Raw genomic sequence first — 23,651 nt, forward strand, 5'->3', positions numbered from 1 at the left:
GTGCGTGTATGTGTTTGTGTGTGTGTAAAGCCCAGCTTGTATGTCATATTGTGTCAATTGTCTGGTGAAGTCCAGCATGGCAGCTGGATGCTAATAGAGGAGCTGAATTAAAATGTTGTTCAGCATCATTCCCCGTTGGTTAATGATTTAAAGCGAGGACACATTTATTCTTGGGCTAACTGGCATTACATTTGAAGGCGTAGGTAAGTGACTCTTTTGTTTTGGAGCAACAACAAGGGAGTTAAGCAATACTTGTGTCACTTCTGCTTCGTGTACGATGTTTCGCTAGCTGTGGCTAAATACACTCGCAGGAATGAGCTAGGTTTGTATTTTTTGAGTGCTTCTGAATGCTGGGTTTGTAGGCTGGAGCTGTCAGTGATGCAGGCGATGTGATGTGATGCGCGTAAGGGTTGGTTGTTCCTCATCTTTGAATAGCGCAATGGTCGCACTTTTGCTAAATGCATGTTTACATTTGCCACATATGTGTTTCCCATTTATTTGCGTTATGCATGTTGTGAGAGTTAAATGTGCGCTGTTATTTAACCAACAACTGCTTTACATCATGCAGGTCGTGCGCAGAGTTATATTTTGTCCTTGTGTTGGTCTGAAATGTGCATCTGCCTTTCCGTGCTTTTATTATCGACATAAAATATTAATTCATGAGACGCGGGGTTGATTTTTAAACACCTCTTGGCAGCGGCTGTCTGCGGTACACGATGGGTGATGGAAGGCGAATCTAATCTGTGAATCATATCGAGATCTGCGTCGAAAAGCATCAACAACATCGCGCTGAAATTGAGTGCTCCGTCGGCCCTTATGGCAAAGTGATGATCACGCATAATGTTCAAGAACCAAGGCGTTGGACACTTAGCGCCAGTGCAAAGGCATCCTCCAGCATCCGAGCCCCTTTTGAGCTGTTGTTTACAAACTGATGTGCAGAGTTGCTTTAGAGATCTTGTTGTTTTCATCTGTCGTGCTGCTGTTCAGTAGGCTATTGTAACATCGAATTTGGGGAAGTGACTCCATTAAGTCTACCCAAAACTAAGTTTGAAAGGTTTTTGTGTAGATATGTGAGCAGAATTACAGTAAAGTGGGAGATTCATGCCTCATCAAAACACTGACGAAATTTAATTGCAAAATAATACAAAGTGGGCTTATAAGGTGTGTGCCCACCTGTATACCAAATAAGCCCACTACACATTTCCAATGCAAATGCTTCACATCATATTAGACAATTGGATTTAGATTAATTTTTGATTAGTCAGCATGACAAATTAAAGAGCTGCTGATCAAACTGGAGTATCTGAGCATCCATTCAACAAAATCCAAACAATCCCAATCTGGATACTGCTTGAATTTTACCATGGTACCTCAAATCTGTTCTTCTGTATCTTGAGCTTTCTGTCTCAGGTCATTCTATCAACTTCATATTTCTTTGCCAAGGCTGCAGCTTGTTGCGAGACATATTTTTAGACTCTATAGTCCTTAATTTTTTTTTTCTCAGTGTGTCTCCACAATACAATGTAAGTGGGTAAAGTTCCTGAAATAAAAGGATGTGTTTTGAGCACAGTGAATTCAGCTTTTTATAAGAAGTTCTGTACTGTTCTTATCTTAGCGATCTTATTAGAAACAGTAGGGGTGAATGGAGTAGTTCCTAATAATCTGGCTTGCCAAAACAGTTATATTTCTGTGATTATACTCACAGGCAGATCATTAGATATTTTATTGGCTTAAGAAGCTTCTATATATATTTTGTGTATATTCTGAAAGGATGGTGTGACACTGAAGAATGGAGTAATGACTGCTAAAAATTCAGCGTTGCCATCACAGGAATAAATTACATTTGAAAATATACAGTATTAAAATAGTAACCTTTTTTTTAAATTACAATAATATTTCACAGTATTACTGCTTTTTACAGTATTTTTGATCAAATAAATACAGACTTGATGAACACGAGACTACTTTCAAAAACGTGTTGCCTAATTTAATTTACTCTATAGGGTCACAATGACAAGTTTCCACTTTTTACAGAGTGTAATTGTGTTCTGTGCACAAATAATTGCATAACTTGTAAACAAACAAGCTACTTATAACATTTGTGTAAATGTTTTCAGGAATCCCCAACAAAATGTGATTGCACCCAACAAACAACCTGAAGGAATGTTACTGTATATTTGAGAAGACCTCCATTGTCGAGGCTAAGATGTTGAAGACAGAGGCCTCGGCAGAGAGGAATACCCTGAGGAGCGCTTCCCCGCACCGGAATGCCTACAGGACAGAGTTCCAGGCTCTAAAGAAGGCGTTTGACCAACCGAGACAAGATGGAGACCCCAAACTCAAGGACCAGGAGGGAGTCAGGCAGCCTCGAGGGCGGCAATATGGGGCCCATGTCAGTCGCATCAAGAACATGTTCATGCAAATGGGGACTGAGAGCACTGGGTCCAACAGACGATCAAGGGAAGAGACCTCCCCACAGAAACTCAACAAGCCAACAAACTTCATCAACAGGGCAGATGGGTCAGTGGTCAAGTTCCAGCAAGGGAATGGGGACCGGACTGCCGGTGGCCCACATAACTCAAAATTCTCAGAAACAAGAAAACTCTTTGAGCAGACCTCCAGAGATGCTTCACAGTCGCCCGTGTACTCTCACGGCCGGGACAAGAGGGGTTCTCACGAGCATTTGGATGACTGGCGTGGGGCGCGTTCAAACCGAGGCAGTACAGACTCTTTGGATAGTCTTTGCTCCAGGACAGAGGCCTCATCTCCCACTGTGAGTCAGCTCAGTGCTGTGTTCGAAAATATAGACCAACAGGGCCCCGGTGCTACTGTCAGAAGAGGCCACGGAGGCGGAAGAGGGCTGTACTCCCCAGATGGCTTACAGAGACACGGGGAGGCCAGCGAGGACGATACCAGTGCGCGACAGTCTCCGTCATGTGGTTTTTACAGGACACGAGTGGGTAGCAAGCACAATCTGCCGGTTTCTTCATCTTCAGAAGATCTTCTCAGTCCTCTGTCTGAGGCCGTGGACCAGGTGAAACCTGATAAGAAGGCCCAGGAAACCCCTGAGTTTGTTGATGGATCCAGTGAACCCAAACCAAAAGATGAGGTCAACTCATCCAAGGCCATAGACGGTTCTTCAGCAGAGACTCAAGTCAATGACGCTGCAGGAAATTCACATGAGTCTACAACTACCAAGGTCCACGAGGACACAGACGGTCATGTGAAAGAGGAGTCTAGCCGGATTACAAAGGATCAAATTGAAGAACCAAATGAGGAATACTGTGGCAGTGAGAGAGTTATTTTCAGTGCCGATGGAGATGCTTGTTACCAGGGCTGGGGGGAGAGCTGCACCGACCCTGAGGATGACCTATATGATGATGACCTTTCCTATGACCCAGGATCAGAGATTACGGAGATTTCCGGTCTTCCAGAGGAGGAAAAGGAGGATATTCCACAAAAAAGGAAAATTCGATTCAGCTCTGCTCCCATAAAAGTAAGTTGATTGCTGGTCTTGATGTGACATTTAAAGTCGGCATGAAATGGAAATTCACCCTGACTGTATTCCAAAAGCATTTTATTATTCATAGAAGAATTCATTCACGCATATTTTTCATTTTTAAATAAAACGTCAAAAACTCAATCTTACAGTGAAGCATACTGACGTATCACAGACTTCCCCAATTATGCTGTCTGTTTAAATCTCTGCCTCCATCCAGTCAACAATCAATGGCTAGAAAAAGTTCCCACCCTACATTTTTTTTTCACCTGCATCTTGTTATTGAGTTCCTGTTGTTCATCTTGTCTCATAGCATAGTCATAGTTGAATCTATAGAGGCCATTGATGCCTTTTTTTATTGATTTTCTGCAAATCTAGCGAGAGCAATTCTCTGTTTTGCCTGCCTATGTTAGTGCTATTTAGATAATGAGCAGACAACCTTAAACTGACATGCAGAGGCCCACTCATGCCTGCAGGGAGATGAACACATATAGCTCCTGTCCTCACATGCCTCGCTGGCTCTCCTTGCTTTAACTTTTCACACCACCACTGTCTGTCCCCACGCTGGTCAATCCCTGCTCCTCTAGACTATGATCAAGTCATGCTCCCATGAGAACATGGATAACCGCTGTGTTCGCAACTTTTACCAAGGTGAAGCATGAAGGTAATTACAGTCTGTCTATCGATGTCTTGTGTTTGGAAGGAGGCTACAGATTCACATTGTTTGAGAGGGGATTTTTACGATGTTAACTTCTCAGTAATGCTTTTTACAGCCAATTAGAGTTCAGATAAATTCACTTAGCCAGCATTTAAATCAATTATCTTTGATTTGGCCATATAATAGCACAGCTGTGGACCAGGACTGTTGTCATTGATTAGTTGCAATATCATGAAAATCACTGCTGAATGTTTGAGCTGCTGAAAATGTGTTTACAGCTCTGGCTATTAACTCTGATCGGAAGCTGGATGGAGATGTGGAAGATGCTTGAAAACAAACATTCTCCTGGTTGGATCAGTCCCATTAATACTCCCCTCCTTCTCTCAATGGGTAAACGTGATGTTTGCTTGCTAATCTCCCTCACACGAGCTGAATTTCATTGAGCGGTCGTGTGCTGGGATTAACTGAATTAAAAGGTGCATTACGCCCAGTTTGTATACCTTTTTGCGCTTTAATTATTGTATTCTTAGAGTCCCTTAATCAGATCACATCCCAAGGCTACTCTCCGTTTGAAATCTTGGATCCGGCTGCTAATTATAAACGTGAAATATAGGTCTTCACAGCTGCCGAATGACAAACGTGTGACGATGCTTTTGAATGTGGTTCGAAACTGGTATTTAGATCAATCTGGTAAAACAAAAGTGTCCTTTAGCTGTGTTCTTTCATAAATAGTCATGAACTAAATATTATTAAATAATGCATGGTACTGTAACACGTGGACCAACCAGAAAATGCCAGGCTTTTGTAAAATGGCATTGTGCCGGCTGGGTTAACTGTCAACTCGACTGAACTGCCCTGGTCGTTAGCTTGACAAAGAAAGACTTTTTCATGAGTCAGGGAATTCTGAACCCAGGCCACATGGTTTGAGACATGGAGGAAATAACAGTCTGTGCTCTGTGTTCAGATGTGAGAAAGGGACTGATTTGTGGTAAAACATTGTCCATTCACCAGACTAGACTAGCTGGTCGTTGAATAGAAGTGTCAGTCATTAATCACACTGAATATTTTCTCTCTTGCTCATAATATTTCTTAGTTGCTCATTAAGTGGATTGTTTCCATATTAAAGCGTTTTAAAGCGTAATTAATGTAGAGTTGCTGTAAGAGGCTCTTGTGTGAGCAGCTCTAGTGGCTGTGTGGAATAACAGCACTCTCAAAGACCCTTCCCTCCATTTACTTTGACGATTACAGGTTCATCAGTTTCAAAATAATCACAGCATTATTCCCTGATTCATCTTTTTCAGTTTCATGCAATGAATTAGGCTTGTATTATGTATTCTTTGATTTTTTTGATTAATGACTTAGCATCGTGCTTGCCAAACGGGTCTGTTTAGATGGGGTTCATCACCTAAATTCAGGTAATAAAATGCAAAAAATAATGCTTATTTAGCATAGCAAAATGAATAGGCTTGACTTTTTAACTTTTAAAAGGACGGTCAGTCAGTGCCAGTTGCCTCATGGGCAGCGCACCGACATGCAGCACCATTGCGCTATGGGACTCCCAAGTTCAAATCCCGGCTAGAGAACCTTTCCCGATCCTACCCCGCTTTCTCTGTCCCACTTCACTTCCTGTCATGTCTACACTGTCCTATCATAATAAATATAAAAAAGGAAGTTCAAAAAATATTGGTAATGTTCAAGTCTGTACATCTGTGTGCAAGTTGCATAACATCCCCACCTTATTCAGTGCCATATATTTGACAGAAATGAAAATGAGGCTTTTTAAAAGATAGAAGTACAGTGTGTCTGAAGTATGTTTCTGTGTTTATTAACATACTGATTGTTCGGCTGATGAAACATCTTTCTGACAAAAACCTTCATAAGATTAAAACCCCATACTGTTTTGTGTGCTGTGAAATCATCTACCTTTACAGTGCATGCCATTGTAAAGACTGCAAGTCGATCTCTCACAGCCTCGTTTTTATCCGTGCTAAATTCAGTATGGTGTCTAACCTGAATTAGGTCTTTGGTGGGTGTGTGCAGTGTCTGGTAGCAGTTTTTAATGGTTGATGAAAGGGATATTTTACTGAAAAATGAAATGTTTTCACCCTCATGTTGTTTCAAACCTGATTGACTTTTCCTCCCGTGAAACACTAAAGGAGAATTCAAGTATGAAAACGTTCTTATCATTACACAAAATGTGGATTTGAAGCTTTCAAACTTCAAAAAGGATGTGAAAGCACCATAAAAATAGCATAAAAGTAGTATATTGTGGGCTTTTCTGAAGTCATATCAGCTTTGGGTGTGAAATTTGAGAATTTAACTTGAAATTTCCCTTTTTGTGTTCCAAAGAATTTCATACAGGCTTGAAATAACACAAGGTGGAGTAAATGATGACAGAATTTTCATTTTGGGGTTAATACTGTGATGGGTCACCACATGATGTCCAATATAGAAATTAGGATCTTAAAGCAAATAAATCTCACTGACCTAGCTGATTTATTCCACAGGGGTTGTTTTGTAACCACTGGAGGCAGTGGATGGCACTTCAAGTCAGTTTCATTGACCTGACTCAATGTCCACCTCCTGTTAGTCTAGCTCTGATAATGAGGACATGGCATCCAGTAGCCAAGTCCTTTGCCTGTCCTTTTTTTGTAGACAATTGCACTTTTGCAGCTTTTCACCCATTATGTTACGAAAGCATGTGCCTTACCACTGCAAAACAAGAAACGAAACAAGAAAAAAAATGTTGCATTATCATGAGAAAGTGTGACACCAATGTCTAATGTAAACTCAGGCATGTTTATGTTCACTGGTTTTGTTGTCACAACATTCAGCAACTGTAGACTTTGAACATGATCTTCTTGCATGGTTGTGTAGTTGAGTAATATCTGTTTAGAAGATCATTTTATACATATTTTCTACTACTAGATTTAATTGAGAGCAAAGTAACCAGTTCCCATTGGAAGAAGCATCAAACACGTGCCTGATGCAGGAGCGACTGTCTGTTTTACAATCAATTCTAGTGTTTGTTTAGGTGTGCCCTTTGTTACATCCATCCTGTCATCATCCACCTACATACCTACAGCCACAGCCATATCACCCTGCAGCCAAAGACCGGTTGCCCACTGAAGCTAAGCAGGGTTGAGCCTGGTCAGTACCTGGATGGAAGACCTCCGGTGAAACCTAGGTTGCTGTTGGAAGAGGTGTTAGTGAGGCCAGCAGGGAGTGCTCACCCTGTGGTCTGTGTGGGTCCTAACGCCCCAGTATAGTGACGGGGACACTATACTGCCAAAAAGCACCGTCTTTCGGATGAGACGTTAAACCGAGGTCCTGACTCTCTGTGGTCATTAAAAATCCCATGGCACTTCTCGTAAAGAGTAGGGGTGTAACCTGGCCAAATTCCCTCTCCTGGCCCTTGTCTATCATGGCCTCCTAATAATCCCCATACACTTGATTGGCTCTATGACTCTCTCTCCTCTCCACCTGTAGCTGGTGTGTGGTGAGTGCACTGGCGCCGTTGTAGTGTGGCTGCCGTTGCATCATCCAAGTGGATGCTGCACACTGGTGGTGGTTGAGGAGACCCCCCCCCCCCCCCCCCCCACCACCACCACCACATGATTGTAAAGCGCTTTGGGTGTACAGCAATACACAATAAAGCGCTATATAAATGCATCATTCATTCATTCATACATAAACTGCACTTACAGGCTGAATGAAATATGACATTAGCTCTGCTAATCTCAGCCTGTTGTTATGGCATATTTATTCCTTCTTGATTCACTAATGGATTTGAAAGACTGCGCAGCAATTGAATGCCTGATGAAATGATTCAGTGATTATACTCTCCATTCTGTGCTTAGATGCACATACTATATATAGACTAGACCACACGGCTCTCTCTGAATCAATCCTGCCTTTTTCTAGATCAACTCAGTCCTGTAATTCAGTTAAAAGGGTGGATGGCCATAGTCTATTTAGAAGTCGTATTTTAGGGTTATATTAAATATTGTGGTGGGAGGAGCATACGACAGACACAGTGGGTGTGGCGTCAGCCTCGGAGAGGTCTTTATTAAACAAAATAATCAAATAAAGTGTCCAAAATAAACAGGGGGGTCTGGTGTCCTCGTCGTGCTGTGGGGTTCGTGCAGGAGGGCAGTGTTCGGAAAGGAAGGGTCCGGGTAAGGGGCGGAGTCCGGTGGCCGCACACGCTCCCCTCTCGGGGCTGGGGCGCGAGTGGCGGCGGCTTCGTCCATCCTCTGTCCGCGGCACTTCCGGGGGATTCGATGGCCCGGCATCCTGGCCCGTCAGCCGTCTCACGTGTGCGGTGGTCCATCCGCTCTCAACGCTCCCTTCCTGGACCCACGAGGACACCAGCATGCATGCACGGGGAAGAGACCGGTCTCCCAAGGAGAGGCGCGCTCGGCATTTAAACAGCGGCGGCGATGAGGCTCTATTCACATCAGGTGCGCCTCATCACATGCTGCCAGCCCTAGCTGTTTCAGCTCCCCTCCTCTCTCACACACCCACTCCCGTCGGGAGCCTGGTGAAGGGCGGCGAATACGGGACGGGGTGGTGATGATAATAAGGGGGGAGGCAGCCGACTCGTCACAATATATATAAACATACTTACAGGAAAGTAGATAAGAAAAATCTTTTAGGTGAGTGAACTGAGCAGAGGATGTATTATTCGTTTTCATTTTATTTGAAAGAATCTCCAGTAGATCATGGTATTTTTGAAGTAGTAGTTCTGACTGGAGTAGATTAAAGAGGCTTTATGTACTTGGAAAAAGGCTATTTTAACCTTATAGCATGGATAAAAGATGTCTCAGGTGGCGATTTCATGATGACTTAGATGGTTGCTTATCATCCAACAAGCACAGTTTTCCAATTAGTTGTTTTTCTGTTTAAATAGGAAGTTTGGGTGTAACGTTTTGAAGTGCCAATCCATTAAAAAAAATAATAAAAAGGCCAGGGTTTAGTTGGCTGCATAACAGCTATAATTTGCTACTTTCTGTTTCGCTGAAGTGGGTGTTAGGGGCAGGAAATTGAAATTGTAGAGAGCATCTGATTGGACAAAAATTAGTGCAGGATGTGTCATCAATATTTGTGTCCCTTTTCCAAGATAAAAGCTGTGTTTTAAATGTTTTGTGCATTACTTTTGTAGACATGTCTATATTTTGGTCTGTTTACAGGGGTTATGTAGTCAGTGGGAAACTCATTTGTTGAATTTGTTGCACAGAACAAACTTGTTGTCATGAGATATCAGTGTGTACTTTGGGTTCAGGAAAAAATAGGCTATAAAGCAATTGTCTTGTTCTCATGACAGCGATTTTGAAGCTGTAGTCATTGGTAAAGATCGGTCTCGCAGTGCATTATGACTGATGTGGTATTTTTTGTTTGCTTGTTTCTCTGATATCTGACCCCTTCTGGAGATGAATTTTTAATGACTGTGGAAACAGAAGACAGGCCTGTGGTTCTGACGCTGCGCCGTTCCAGCTGTCCGTGTCAGGCGCTTATTCTCCACAACTCTCCTTCCACCTCCCGTCACAGGCCGTCACTGAATCTATCAGAGAGTGTAGTTCCTGCTTTTTTCCATGCTGGAAACAAGGAGGTGTTCAATGCTGACACAGTGTCCTGTATTGTTGTGAAACTCGTTGTGTGTTCATCCAGATGTGAAGAGTGCCATTTTCCCTTCATTGTATACAGGAATATCTACGACGACAACAACAATAATAATAATAATTTTGAAAATAATTTTGAAAAAGAAAATAAGATCATTTAGAAAAAATATATAGAACATGCATATACCCTCTCTCTCTCTCAATCCAATTCAATTCAATTGAGATTATCTTTATTGGCATGACTCTGGAATAGCACAATGTTGCCAAAGCAATTAAACAACGAACAAGTTATACAGACATATAGTTTAAAAAAAACTTATTCGTGGCCATATTGTACTAGTGCTGTCAAACGATTAATCGCATCCAAAATAAAAGTTTTTGTTTGCATAATATATGTGTATATTTTGTGTATATTTATTATGTACATATAAATACACACACATACAATATATATTTTGAAAATATTTACATGTTTATAGTTATATTCATATAATATATATTATAAATAAATATATTTAATATATAAACATAACATATTTTTCTTAAATATATACATGCATGTGTGTGTATTAAAGGGGTCATATGATGCTCTTTTAAAGATCATTATTTTGTGTATTTGGTGTAACAGAATATGTTGACATGTTTTAATGTTCAAAAAGCACATTATTTTTCAAATATTGTACATTATTGTAAGTCCTCTATGCCCCGCCTCTCTCAAACGCTTCGTTTTCTATAAAGTCCCTCCTTCCGACAAGCGCAGTCTGCTCTGATTGGCCAACTGACCCAGTGCATTGTGATTGGCCGAACACCACAAGCCGCGTGGGAAATGTAATGCCCCCTTCCATATTCGCCAGCTTTAGCTTTCAAAATTATAGTAAAGACAGTAAATAATGTCCTTAGTTTTACCATCAGTTCAAGCCTGAGAGGGGAACAGAGTCACGTGACAGACACAGTGATGAAGCTCATATGTGTTTGCACACAAGCCACGATTGTGTGCAAACAAATACTTAAACTAATAACAAAACACAGTCGCTGATTCAGAAGCGCCAGATTGTAATAGCAAAGTCAGAATTACCTCCTCTCCTAGGTTCACGAAACGGTCGTCCATAAAATGCGTTTCTGTTCTGTTGTAAGTAATATTAATGATTCCTAAATGCATCTACTTTCAGAAGGTCAAATAAAGTGCGTTTGCTTTCACCTACAGGGCTCGCAAAATTTCAAAATCCCAGGTACTCTTCAGATTTTGGTAGCGCGAAAATTTATTTAACTATAGCTCAAATAAAAAAGATAATTTTTTAAATATAGAAAATCAGATAAGTCTAAATGTCAATCAAAAACATTTTCAATGCACAAATATCAACAAATACCAATGAAATAATTTTATTTCACTATTTACAGGGTATCTGCTGAATTTTTAAAAATCAATTTAAGGCAATATATGAACCGTTTTTAGAGCTACATCGCGGTTCTTGTCTTTCCATCCCCAACTGCAAGACCTCTTGAAATTGTAATTAAGACTTTTCTTATACCATTTTACGTATTTAAACCTTTGTATGGCCTTAAATTTTATACAACTAAATTGAGAGTTTTAAGGGCCTGCAGGAGCCCTGTATTTTAAGGTGGCCCGTCGGGCAGGGCAGTGATACATTTTAATAGCCCGACTGGAAAACACAATAGCCCCGGGACGTCGGGCTAGCGATTTTGCGAGCCCTGACCTAGAAACACACAGCGTCTCCCTGTCATGGCTTCATCAACACTACTGCGGTTACTGAAACCACACCTTCTATCTTTGCGTGAACAGTTGGGCTGCATTATGCAAATATTTCCACATCTTGACGTCAACATGTGGGGGCGTGTTTGAACGAGCCGTTTTAGGGGGGCATGGCAGAGTCTTAACTTTGATAAAGAATATCTCTTCGGTTTTGAGACTTTAGTCTTTGCAACTTATCTATGCACAATCAGCTTGTAACACTCCAAAGAGAAAGGAAAACTTGACCCCTTTAATATATTCATAATAAATATACACAGTACACATACATATTTTATGTAAACAAAAACTTTTATTTTGGATGCGATTAATCGTTTGACAGCACTATTACATATATTATCACATATAACACACACACACACACACACAAAAGTAAATAAAAACTTTCTCTCTCTCTCTATATATATATTTGTATTGCCTTTAATTTTGTAAATGATTTACAAGAGGTAAACAAACAAACAAACATTATATAGTGCATTTAATTTTTGTAAATGATTTACAAGAGGTAAACAAACAAACAAACATTATATAGTGCATTTAATTTTTGTAAATGATTTACAAAAGGTAAACAAACATGTATTTATTGCAAGCAAATATTGGGCATCATATATGGGGATGGATTAATTAAAATGTTTATACAGAATAATTCATTAATATGTGCTTTATAAGTACTAATAAACAGCCAATATGCTAGTAATGTGCATGGTAATAAGCAACTAGTCAATCCTGAAAATTGTTACCATATAGCAAAGCAAATATTGTATATTTATTATGAATATATTGTGGTTGAATTGTCTATATATTATATTATTACAATCAGCCAACATTTTCAATATTTTACTAATATTCCAAAATATGTTTAAAATATATTATATTCTTTATTTTTTATGTATCTATTTTTTTTTTAACACAATCTGATTATTACTATATTTTTATTAGACCTATATTTTAGTAGTTTTTTCTCCATAGTGTAATTGTTTAATAACTGATTATTAGGAGCTATGGTTGGCAAATCTTTCATAGAATCTTTGATTAAAAAAAATCTTTCTGTGAGGTAAGGGTGAATACAAAGTTCAAAGCATTATTAAATGCATATGTGTTTAGTTTAGGCTAATAGCTGGAACTAGTTTGCACGAACACGTTGCCTGTAAATGTAACACTTTCACCTACTCATGTGGTCAGTTGATGAATTATGTATTCATCAGACCATGTTACTGATCATGTGAGAAGACTCAGCCAACACATGAGAATGAAGCATAAAGTAAGCAATTGTTTGTGTCTTGTTTATCCCCTTATGCTAGTAGCTCCCCCTCACTGTGCTAGTGTGCTACGTGTTGGCGGGTGGCGGGGCCCCCAGAGGTATTTTCACAAACACAGGATTAAAAAGAGGGCGAAATTACATTCCAGGCCAGATAAACTGAAAAAAAGAGTCAAGAGGAAGAACATAACCATGCGTTTTGAAAAAGCTGTGGTCTTGACATAGAGCAAAAGGCAAATTATGCTGGAGAGTTTCATATCACCTGACTCATCAGTTCACGACTCCTTCATGGCCAAAGTGTTTTTTTTTATATTTGAAAAATAAAAAGGCCTTTAAAGTAATGCTGGGGCTCACAGAATGCTTTCTCTGAAAAGGCTTTTACCACACAGATGAAAGGCTTTTAATAGCTTTCAGCATTAGCAAATATTCAAATAGTTTCATGAAACTGGTGATTCATATGTGACCCTGGACCTCAAAACCAGTCTTAAGTCGCTGGAGTATATTTGTAGCAGTAGCCAAAAATACACTGTATGGGTCAAAATTATTGATTTTTCTTTTATGCCAAAAATCATTAGGATATTATGTAAAGATCATGTTCCATGAAGATATTTTGTAAATTTCTTACCGTAAATATATAAAAACTTCATTTTTGATTAGTAATATGCATTGCTAAAAACTTCATTTGGAGAACTTTATAAGCGATTTTCTCAATATTTAGTTTTTTTTTAGGTTTTTGCATGCATTATTTAGGTTTGCACCCTCAGATTCCAGATTTTCAAATAGTTGTATCTCTACCAAATATCCTAACAAACCATACATCAATGAAAAGCTTATTTATTCAGCTTTCAGATGATGTATAAATCTCAATTTCGAAAAACTGACACTTAAGACTGGTTTTGTGGTCCAGGGTCACATATATTCTATGTTTTGTCCACTACAGACACTTTTATGTCAATTTTTATTCAACAGAAGTCTGCAATATTGCAATGTTTTATAGATTTAGATTTTATTGGTTTAATCTTTTGGCAGACCCAGATTTCCATTATAAGAAATGAGTTATAAGTAAGCCTCTTACTGTATGCTCACCGAGACTGAATTTATTTGATCAAAAATGACGGGCCTTGAAAAACTGTAAGCATTGAAGAATGAAAAATTGTAAAAAAAAATAAAAATAAATAAATAATAAAAAAAAAGTACAATTTGAAATCACTGTTTTCTATGTGAATATATTTTAAAATGCAATTTGTTCCTGTGATGATAAAGCTAAATTTTCAGCAGGCATCGCTAACAGTTCTTATTATCATCAATGTTGAAAACTTTGTATATTTTTGTAGAAACCAGGATATGGTGTTTTTTCCCTTCATGTTTGATCAACTCAATGCATCCTTTTTGAATAAAAGCATTAATTTCGTAATAAAATAACAATAATTTATTTATTTTGCAAAAATGATTAACAAAAAAAGTGTCAATATTATTTATTGTGTGTATGCCGGGGCAAGGTGCTAGCTATGAAATGCACATTATCAAAACAAATATTTTAAAGTTGTTTAATGTAATTTCGACCACAGAATGCATTTTGTTTCTTCAATTTCTTTGTTTCAGAAATAGGGCTGCAAACGATTAATCGTGATTAATCACATTCAAAATAAAAGTTTGTTTACATTTTATTTGTATGTGTACTGTGTATATTTATGTATATATAAATACACACATACATGTCTATGTTAAGGAAAAATATGTTAGATTTATACAAAATATTTATATGTATAAATATTTACAGATATAAATATTACAGATATGTGTGTGTATTTATATATACATAATAAATATACACAGTACATACACATAGTATGTAAACATAAACTTTTATTTTGAATGTGATTAATCATGATTAATCGTTTTGCAGCCCTATTCAGGAAATATGACAAAATTCTCTTGTGATTCCTTGATAGTAGATCAATTAAACTAGTGAGAGTGTGAAAAGTGAATTTTTCCACAGGCCCACAAGTGCCTGTAGTTGTAGAATCACCCATATGTTCATATTTAAATGAATTCCTTACCAATATGGTAGAATGATAATTAATTCGACTTTGCCAAACACCTGATTTTGGAGCAGCCTCCTGTTTTCAGACGATAGTACAGGAATGTCTGTCTACAAATTCGTCTGTTGCATGGTTAATCCACTCGGCATCAGTCCCTCTGGGAGAGCGCTGTGTATGAATGTGTGTGTGTGGTGACACTGGAAGCACTGCCACCGCTGCTTGATTGTAGGGACATTTAATGCGATCAGTTGTAGTCAGCCAGACTTTATAGGCCACTCAGTACCATTGCCAGTCTGTGATACAAATAGCGACAAACATTTTCAGTTGATTGTTCTTCTACATCCCTAGCTCCCTGTTTCCCCTCGGCCTGCCCCTCGGTTAATCCCCGGACTGTTCCCCACAAGGATTGCAGTCACCCACAATGCAGCTGGAGGCGTGCTGGTGTAATATGCTGCATTAGAGGCATACCGATGAGCCATGGCTGCTCTGCTAGAAGTGCAGTGACACAAAGAAGGATGAGAGACGAGAGGGATAATGAAGTAATGAGCAAAGAGGGACGAGGAAAAGAGTGGGAGGAGAGGGATGGATGATGGGCCTGGCTCAGTTTCACTCACCCCTGCAGTTCTGTAAAAATTTGCAAAGAAAAATGAGAAGCTCTCAGAGCCTTTGGTGGGATCTCACAACATGCAATAAAAACTTAAAGTGCTCTCCGAACAGCAAAACGCTTATACAAGCTTACATTTCTTGGCTATTATGCAAGGTAGCAGTTGGAGCCAAAGGCCTCGCAGGATGCTGGGTTTTAAATATAAGACTGCAGTATGCTAGAGTGTATGAGCAATAGATAGAGGATAAAGGATCGAGTGAGAGCTGATCTACTGTATGATGAGAAGACAAAAGAGATGCACTGCGTTTGTTTGAAGGCAGCTAGCAGGTGTATTGATCTAAATGGTAAAATGACAGGAGATGGATGGATAGAGGTGAGGCTGATGATAGAGACGTGAGTTGAGTGGGATGAATCAATGTTACTAGATGGGTGAAGATGCACACAAAAAGTAGCGCTGTTAGTCGGACCAAAGCCAAGAAAAGATTCAGCAAGTACTTGGGTACCTACTGAAGTAAACTGAAGATTGTTGGTACTTCCTTTACTGTGGAGGGTTTTCTCAGCCGATCAGGTCGTTGTTGGCTGCTGGTGTCGCTGGTGGTTTCCAAACTCTTGATTTCTCCATGCCCTTTGTTTTTGCTAGAGCTCTAATTGACTTCCTCTTTTCTTTTAGCATCCAAATTGCTTGCTTTTCTCTCAAAGTCAGCTCCCTCGTCTTCATCCTGGTTTGTGTGTCATCATCGAATGCAAGATTCAGAATACAGAAGTAATGGATATAACTGATACGACACATTCCCTGCTTTTAATATCTGAAGAATTAATGCAACAGGACACAGCTGATCACTTAGAAAGAGCTGTGAGGCAACTGTTCAATACTTATGCTCACGTCAGATAGAGGGATGAAACTCTAAAAGTGCTGATCTTCTTAGCTGGTAAAACATCTATATGTTGAATCACCCAATAATAAAATGTGACATTCTATAGTTTTGTCTCATATTCATCTTTTAATCATATTTGTAAATGCCTTGACTCCACAGCAACAGAGCAATTTTGTCTTTACTGTTCCAATACTTTTGGAGGGCACTCCAAAAGCAAAACTAATATTATACATAGCCTTTAGACTATTTTTTTATTTTTAGTTCTTCTGTATATAACCTACACTGTTAGACTTATTATTGTATTTTTGCGGTAATTTACTGGCAGCACTATTGCCAGTAAGTTACTGTAACCGTCCCTTTACAGTACTTAAACTGTAAATGTGTTTTACACTATGATGCCCTTACCGCAGTTTCATTTTACAGTGCAATACCCTTACCGCAACTTAATTTTACAGTATATTACTACAGCAATTTTACTATAATTTATTTTACACTATTTATTATACAATATCTTTATTTTGAATATTTTACATGAATGCTATTGAATTTAATAAATTCCAAAGAAGTGACTTGAGTCAATGTACAGCAGTATATTTTTTATATACTGTTTTGTATATACTGTCCAATGTTTTTCCCCAAATGTTCACTTAAAATATAACAGATTACATTTGAGCAGAGCCGATTGTCTCTAAAAAGAACAATGCTGCCTATCTGCAGTATGCTAAAGATCATGTGGACAAGCGGAAGCAGTTTTGTGCGGAGGAAACCCTGGTGCAAACGCATGCTTGTGTGATATCCATTGGCTCGCCTTCATGATTTAAAACAGAAATATTTCCAACATCTAACGTAACCAATTGCCCCGCCCCCCGTATCGAAAACGTACTGAACCTTAAATTTTGTGAACCGTTACACCCCTGTGAGAGATGTTGTATATGTTTGTGTGAATCTTTTTACATCAGTGATTATTGACTAATCTGTATGTTATGAACATGGGAAATCACAGCTGTTAGATGTTTGATCATTTTTTTTGCGAGAACTATCTCTTTAATGTCTTAATACATTTCTGATGACTCTATTTGTTGCATAACATGCAGTTAATCTAATGTCAAATACTGCATCTGATAGTAAGTCAAAACATATACTTACAAAGCCAAAGATGCTCAGTGGTGTGACCCTTAAAAGAGCCTTTGGGTTCATAGGTAGTGCCTGCTGACACAAAAGCAAAAGAAAGGAAAAGAGGAAACATCACTGAACATGTGAGAGATGTTATATATGTTTGTGTCAATCTTTTTACATCAATGACTATTGACTAATCTGTATGTCATGGACATTAAAAATCACAGATGTGGGATGTTTGATCTTTTTTTTTTTACGAGAACTATCTCTTTAATGTCTTTACAATAAATCTAGTCTATTTGTTGCATAACATGCAGTTAATCTAATGTCAAATACTGTATCTGATAGTAAGTCAAAACATATACTTACAAAGCCAAAGATGCTCAGTGGTGTGACCCTTAAAAGAGCCTTTAGGGTGTAGCGCCTACTGACACAAAAGCAAAAGAGAGAGAAAGAATAAACATAATTTTTATCAGTGATTATTGACTATCACTATATGTTATGAACATGATAAATCACAAATCTAGGCTGACTGCTAAATTTATCACTTGCTTATTTATCACTTACACAATCAGATGACAATCAACACTGAAAAAAAAGATAGAAGAGAATATTTAGCATACAACAGCATGTAAAATTGAATTACCGGTACTATGAAAATTTAAATGCACTGACTTTGATGAGACCTTCCTTCTATTAACAAATAAGAAACCATAATAAAGAACGATTCTTAATTCTTTAATGATTTGTCATTTTTTATGAAATTACATTTAATTGTAATTGCTATAAGTAATATAAGTAATGTTAGAGATACTGTCTGCTGCATTTTCTCTCTTTTATTTTGTACTCTGACAATCTACTGTCCTCAGGAGACTTTGACACAGAATTACAGATGCTACACAGCAAGATGCAAACCTCTGACCAGCACCAAAAATAGAAAGGCAAGATTAGAGTTTGCAAAAAAGCACAAAGGTGAGCCAGAAGAGTTTTGGAACCGTGTTTATGGACTGATGAGACAAAGATGAACCTTTATCTAAGTGATGGGAAAGCAAAAATGTGGAGAAAAAAAGGGGATAAATTAGTGAATTTCTGTATTGGATTACGCTTCAAAGCCTACGGTTATTTAGATTTGGGTGCCTGGTGACAAACCTATTTGTGTCTTCATATTATCATATATATGACCATTAAAATGTAAAATTAAACCATGTAATTATATTAAAACAAAACATAAAGTGTCCTAGACAGCAACTGTATAGATGTCTATAATGAATACAAAAAAAGATGTGAATTATTATATTCTCCCATGGCATGTGGCATGTCAGACCTGACAGTAGCCTTCAGCGCACTACCCACACTTTGTCTGCGTAGAGCCCTCATGTTTGTCATGTCTGGCAGATTCACAAAAAACAGTCAGCTGCTGAGCCTTTTTTAGCCAGCTGTGGCGTGTGGACTGTCAACATAGTAATAGTTGGTTGAGATCAGGAGAAAACGGGAGAATAGTGTGTGAGGGAAGCTCTGGAACAGATCCACTGAATGTAGACATGGGTGTTTCTAAAAATGTCTTCACTTTCAGGTTAGACCTCTGCTCAAGGGAAAGTTTCTGGATATGCCCTCCTGGCATCTTTGTATGGGAGCTTCAGGCAAGCTTCAAGGCTAAACATGTTAGCAGCTTCACTGTCCAGCCCTTTCTGCCAATATTATTTTCAACAGATCCATTGAAAGACTGTAGACGAAGAGCCCATTACACTTCAGCCAATCATTTGGTCAGGAATGTGACTGCTCAATAATGCATAGCTGTTGATCAGTTTACATTATTGATGCTGTAAAGTGCACTAGAGATTATGCTTGCTTTTGTCCCAGTGCTTGGATACCCTACGCTCTGGTTTCGGGGTGCTTTTTTACCACGTACAATTTGGATTCATTGGTTTAGGCTTGTGATTAGCATAAAACGTCAGATTTGAGTCTAATTGGTTTTCTTCACAAATGAGAGAGCTTTGATTCTGCTATGATCAGTCATGGTTTAATTGAAGCTGATGATTCTCATGGTGGCAGCTGGACACACTGACAGCTGCCTGCTGGTGAATGCAGCATGTTCATTTGCTCAGTGGTAGAGCAGTGTGGGTTCGATTTCTTTTCTTTTTTTTTTTAACAATTAAATATTTTAAAATTATTTTAGAACATGTTGTTTATCAAATATTTTATGCATATTGTTCTGTTCAATTGTTTGGGGTTAGTAAGATCATTTAATGAATTATTAAAATGATCAGAGGTGATCATGAAGACAAGTTCTTTCTTTCATTTTTTTGTATAGTGCTTTTCAAAATACTTTTCAAAGAAACAAATCTTAATGTTTCTACATTACATTTAAGAGAGATCTGTTGTTAAAATAATGTCTATATGGCAGAAATGGTTCTTACCGTTCTAAGATTATGCAAATCATGCAATTAATGTCATGATTCATTTAAGCAGAAACATGTACAGTTGTGGTCAGAATTATCGGCACCCTTGATAAATATGATCAAAGAAGACTGTGAAAATTAACCTGCTTTGTTAATCCTTTTGATCTTTTATTTAAAAAAATCACAAAAAGCTAACCTTTCATTGGATAATAAGAATTTAAAATGGGGGGAAATATCATTATGAAATAAATGTTTTTCTCTGATACACATTGGTCACAATTAACGGCATCTTTTTATTCAATACTTTTTGAAACCTCCATTTGCCAGTTTAACAGCTCTAAATGTTCTCCTATAATGCCTGATGAGGTTAGAGAACACCTGACAAGAGATCAGAGACCATTCCTTCATCCAGAATCACTCCAGATCCTTCAGATTCACAGCTCCATGACGGTGCTTCTTCTCTTCAGTTCACCTCACTCATTTTCTACAGGGTTCAGGTCAGAGGACTGGAATGGCCAGCAGAAGCTTGGTTTTGTGCTCAGTGACCCATTTTTGTGTTGTTTTTGAGGTTTGTGTTTGGATTATTGTACGGTTGGAAGATCCAAACATGGCCCATTATAAGATTTCTAATAGAATCAGTCACTTATTGATTTTTTATCTGTTGGTATTTGATAGAATCCATGATGCCATGTGTCTAAACAAGATGTCCAGGACCTCCAGCAGAAATATAGGCCCACAACATCACAAATACAGCAGTATATTTCATTGTACACATGGGGTACTTTTTATCCCTGTGTTCACCAAACCCATCTTGAGTGTTTGCTGCTAAAAAGCTCATTTTTTAGTTTAATCTGACCATAGAAGCCAGTGCCATTTGAAGTGCCAGTCCTGTCTGATAACTGAATATGCTGGAGTTTGTTTTTGGATGAGCTAGGAGAATTTTTCTTGAAATCCTCCCAAACAACATGTGGTGATGTAGGGGCTGTTTGACAATTTTTTTTAAGGTTTTCTGACCCCGAGACTCAACTATTTTCTGCAATTCTCCAGCTGTGATCCTTGAAGAGTCTTTAGCCACTCAAACTCTCATTTTCTGTTGATTGGAAATTCTTAATTATTGCCCTGATGGTGGAAATGGGGATTTTCACTGCTCTAGCTCTTTTCTTAAAGCCACTTCACTAATTTGTGAAGCTCAATTATCTTTTGCTGCACATCAGAAATATATTCTTTGTTTTTTCTCATTGTGATGGATGATTAAGGGAATTTGGGCTTTGTTTTCCCTCCTATTTATATTTCTGTGAAACAGGAAGCCATGGCTGGATAATTTCATGTTCATAATCACCCTAGAGTGCTCAAAATTGTGAATATGAATGGGAATATACTTCAGAGATATTTTACTCTTAAGAATTTCTAGGGGTGCCAATAATTGTGTCCAACGTGTGTTTGAGAAAAACATTTATTTCATAATGATATTTCCCCCCATTTTAAATTCTTATTATCCAATGAAAGGTTAGCTTTTTGTGAATTTTTTAAATAAAAGATCAAAAGGATTAACAAAGCAGGTTAATTTTCACAGTCTTCTTTGATCATATTTACCAAGGGTTCCAATAATTCTGACCACAACTGTATGCCGTTATAATTTCTGTTTCAAATTAATGATGTTATTTTGAACTTTATTTTCATCAAAGAATCTTGAAAAAAATATATCAAGGTTTCCTCAAAAATATTAAGCAGTTTTCAGCATTTATAATAATAAGAAATCATTTTTGAGCACTGAATCGGCCAATTAGAATGATTTCTGAAGGATCATGTGACACCTGAGACTGGAGTAATGAAGCTGAAAATTTCACAGGAATAAATCACATTTAAAATATATTGGAAATTAAGAGTTATTTTAAATTGTAACAATATTTCTCTGTATATTTGATCAAATAATTACAACCTTGGTGAGCATGAGTAACTTTTTGCTTTTTTAACTGTTCTTGAAAGTCTTAGTGTTATTATTTCTATATTAACCCTGGTACTTGCCTTGGGAAGTTTGTTCTTTTAAAATGAAATACTGATTCTGTGTCAGCATGAAGCCACAACTTATCCAATTAACCCTTTTTTTATAAGGAAACAGATAAGGGGGAGGCAGGCAAGTGTAGCGTTGGCATGGGGCCGATGTTTGTCCGAGAATCTGCTTAGGGGACACAGTTGTGCGTGACTGTCCTTTTACACCACGATGCACAGGACCATCACTTACACTGAGGAGATGGTAAATGACAGTTAGTGTTTCAGACGATAAGCACCGTTATGAAGACGCTCGGATGCAACCAGAGACATTTGCCTCAATGTCAATGTCTCAATGTCAATGAATATACAGGCCGGCAAATAAGTATTTGATACACTGCCGATTTTTCAAGGTTTCCCACTTACAAATAATGGAGAAATCTGTCATTTTCATCATAGGTACACCTCAACTGTGAGAGACAGAATATATATAAAAAATCACATTTTATGATTTTTGAATAATTGTATGATTTTTGAATAATTAATTTCCATTTTATTGCATGAAATAAGTATTTGATACAATAGAAAAATATAACTTATTATTTGGTACAGGAACCTTTGTTTACAATTACAGAGGTCAGACGTTTCCTGTAGTTCTTGACCAGGTTTGCACACACTGCAGCAGGGATTTTGGCCCACTCCTCCATACAGGTCTTCTCCAGATCTTTCAGGTTTGGGGGCTGTCGCTGGGCAACACGGAGTTTCAGCTCCCTCCATAGATTTTCTATTGGGTTCAGGTCTGGAGAGTGGCTAGGCCACTCCAGGACCTTGAAATGAGCCACTCCTTAGTTGCCCTTGCTGTGTGTTTGGGGTCATTGTCATGCTGGAAGACCCAGCCACGACCCATCTTCAATGCTCTTACTGAGGGAAGGAGGTTGTTGCCCAAAATCTCGCGATACATGGCCCCATCCATCCTCCCCTCAATACAGTGCAGTCGTCCTGTCCCCTTTGCAGAAAAGCACCCCGAAAGCATGATGTTTCCACCCCCATACTTCACGGTTGGGATGGTGTTCTTGGGATTATACTCATCCTTCTTCTTCGTCCAAACACGGCGAGTGGAGTTTATACCAAAAAGTTCTATTTTGGTCTCATCTGACCACATGACCTTCTCCCATGTCTCCTCTGGATCATCCAGATGGTCTTTGGCAAACTTCAGACGGGCCTAGACAAGTGCTGGCTTGAGCAGGGGGACCTTGCGTGTGCTGCAGGATTTTAATCCATGACGGTGTAGTGTGTTACTAATGGTAACCGTTGAGACTGTGGTCCCAGCTCTCTTCAGGTCATTGACCAGGTCCTCCCGTGTAGTTCTAGGCTGATCCCTCACCTTTCTCAGGATCATTGATACTCCACGAGGCGAGATCTTGCATGGAGCCCCAGTCCGAGGGAGATTGACAGTCATCTTGAATTTCTTCCATTTTCTAATAATTGCGCCAACAGTTGTTGCCTTCTCACCAAGCTGTTTGCCTATTGTCCTGTAGCCCATCCCAGCCTTGTGCAGGTCTACAATTTTGTCCCTAGTGTCCTTAGACAGCTCTTTGGTTTTGCCCATAGTGGAGAGGTTGGAGTCTGATTGATTGAGTGTGTGAACAGGTGTCTTTTATACAGGTAACAAGTTCAAATAGGTGCAATTAATACAGGTAATGAGTGGAGGATAGGAGGGCTTCTTAAAGACAAACTAACAGGTCTGTGAGAGCCAGAATTCTTGCTGGTTGGTAGGTAATCAAATACTTATTTCATGCAATAAAATGGAAATTAGTTATTT

General features: G+C 38.6%; 1 protein-coding gene across 1 annotated transcript in view; it reads left to right on the forward strand.

Moving 5' to 3' along the window:
* LOC306885439 (neurabin-1-like) overlaps window positions 1-23,651 on the forward strand; it is a 52,614-nt gene continuing 28,963 nt past the window's right edge. Inside the window, exons 1-2 of the mRNA XM_079441953.1 lie at window positions 1-203; window positions 2,118-3,496. Coding sequence (XP_079298079.1) covers window positions 2,207-3,496 — 1,290 coding nt within the window. The 5' untranslated portion in view covers window positions 1-203; window positions 2,118-2,206. The remainder of the gene's footprint in view (window positions 204-2,117; window positions 3,497-23,651) is intronic.

Source organism: Barbus barbus (genome assembly GCF_936440315.1).
Source record: "Barbus barbus genome assembly, chromosome: 19".
Taxonomy (NCBI): domain Eukaryota; kingdom Metazoa; phylum Chordata; class Actinopteri; order Cypriniformes; family Cyprinidae; genus Barbus; species Barbus barbus.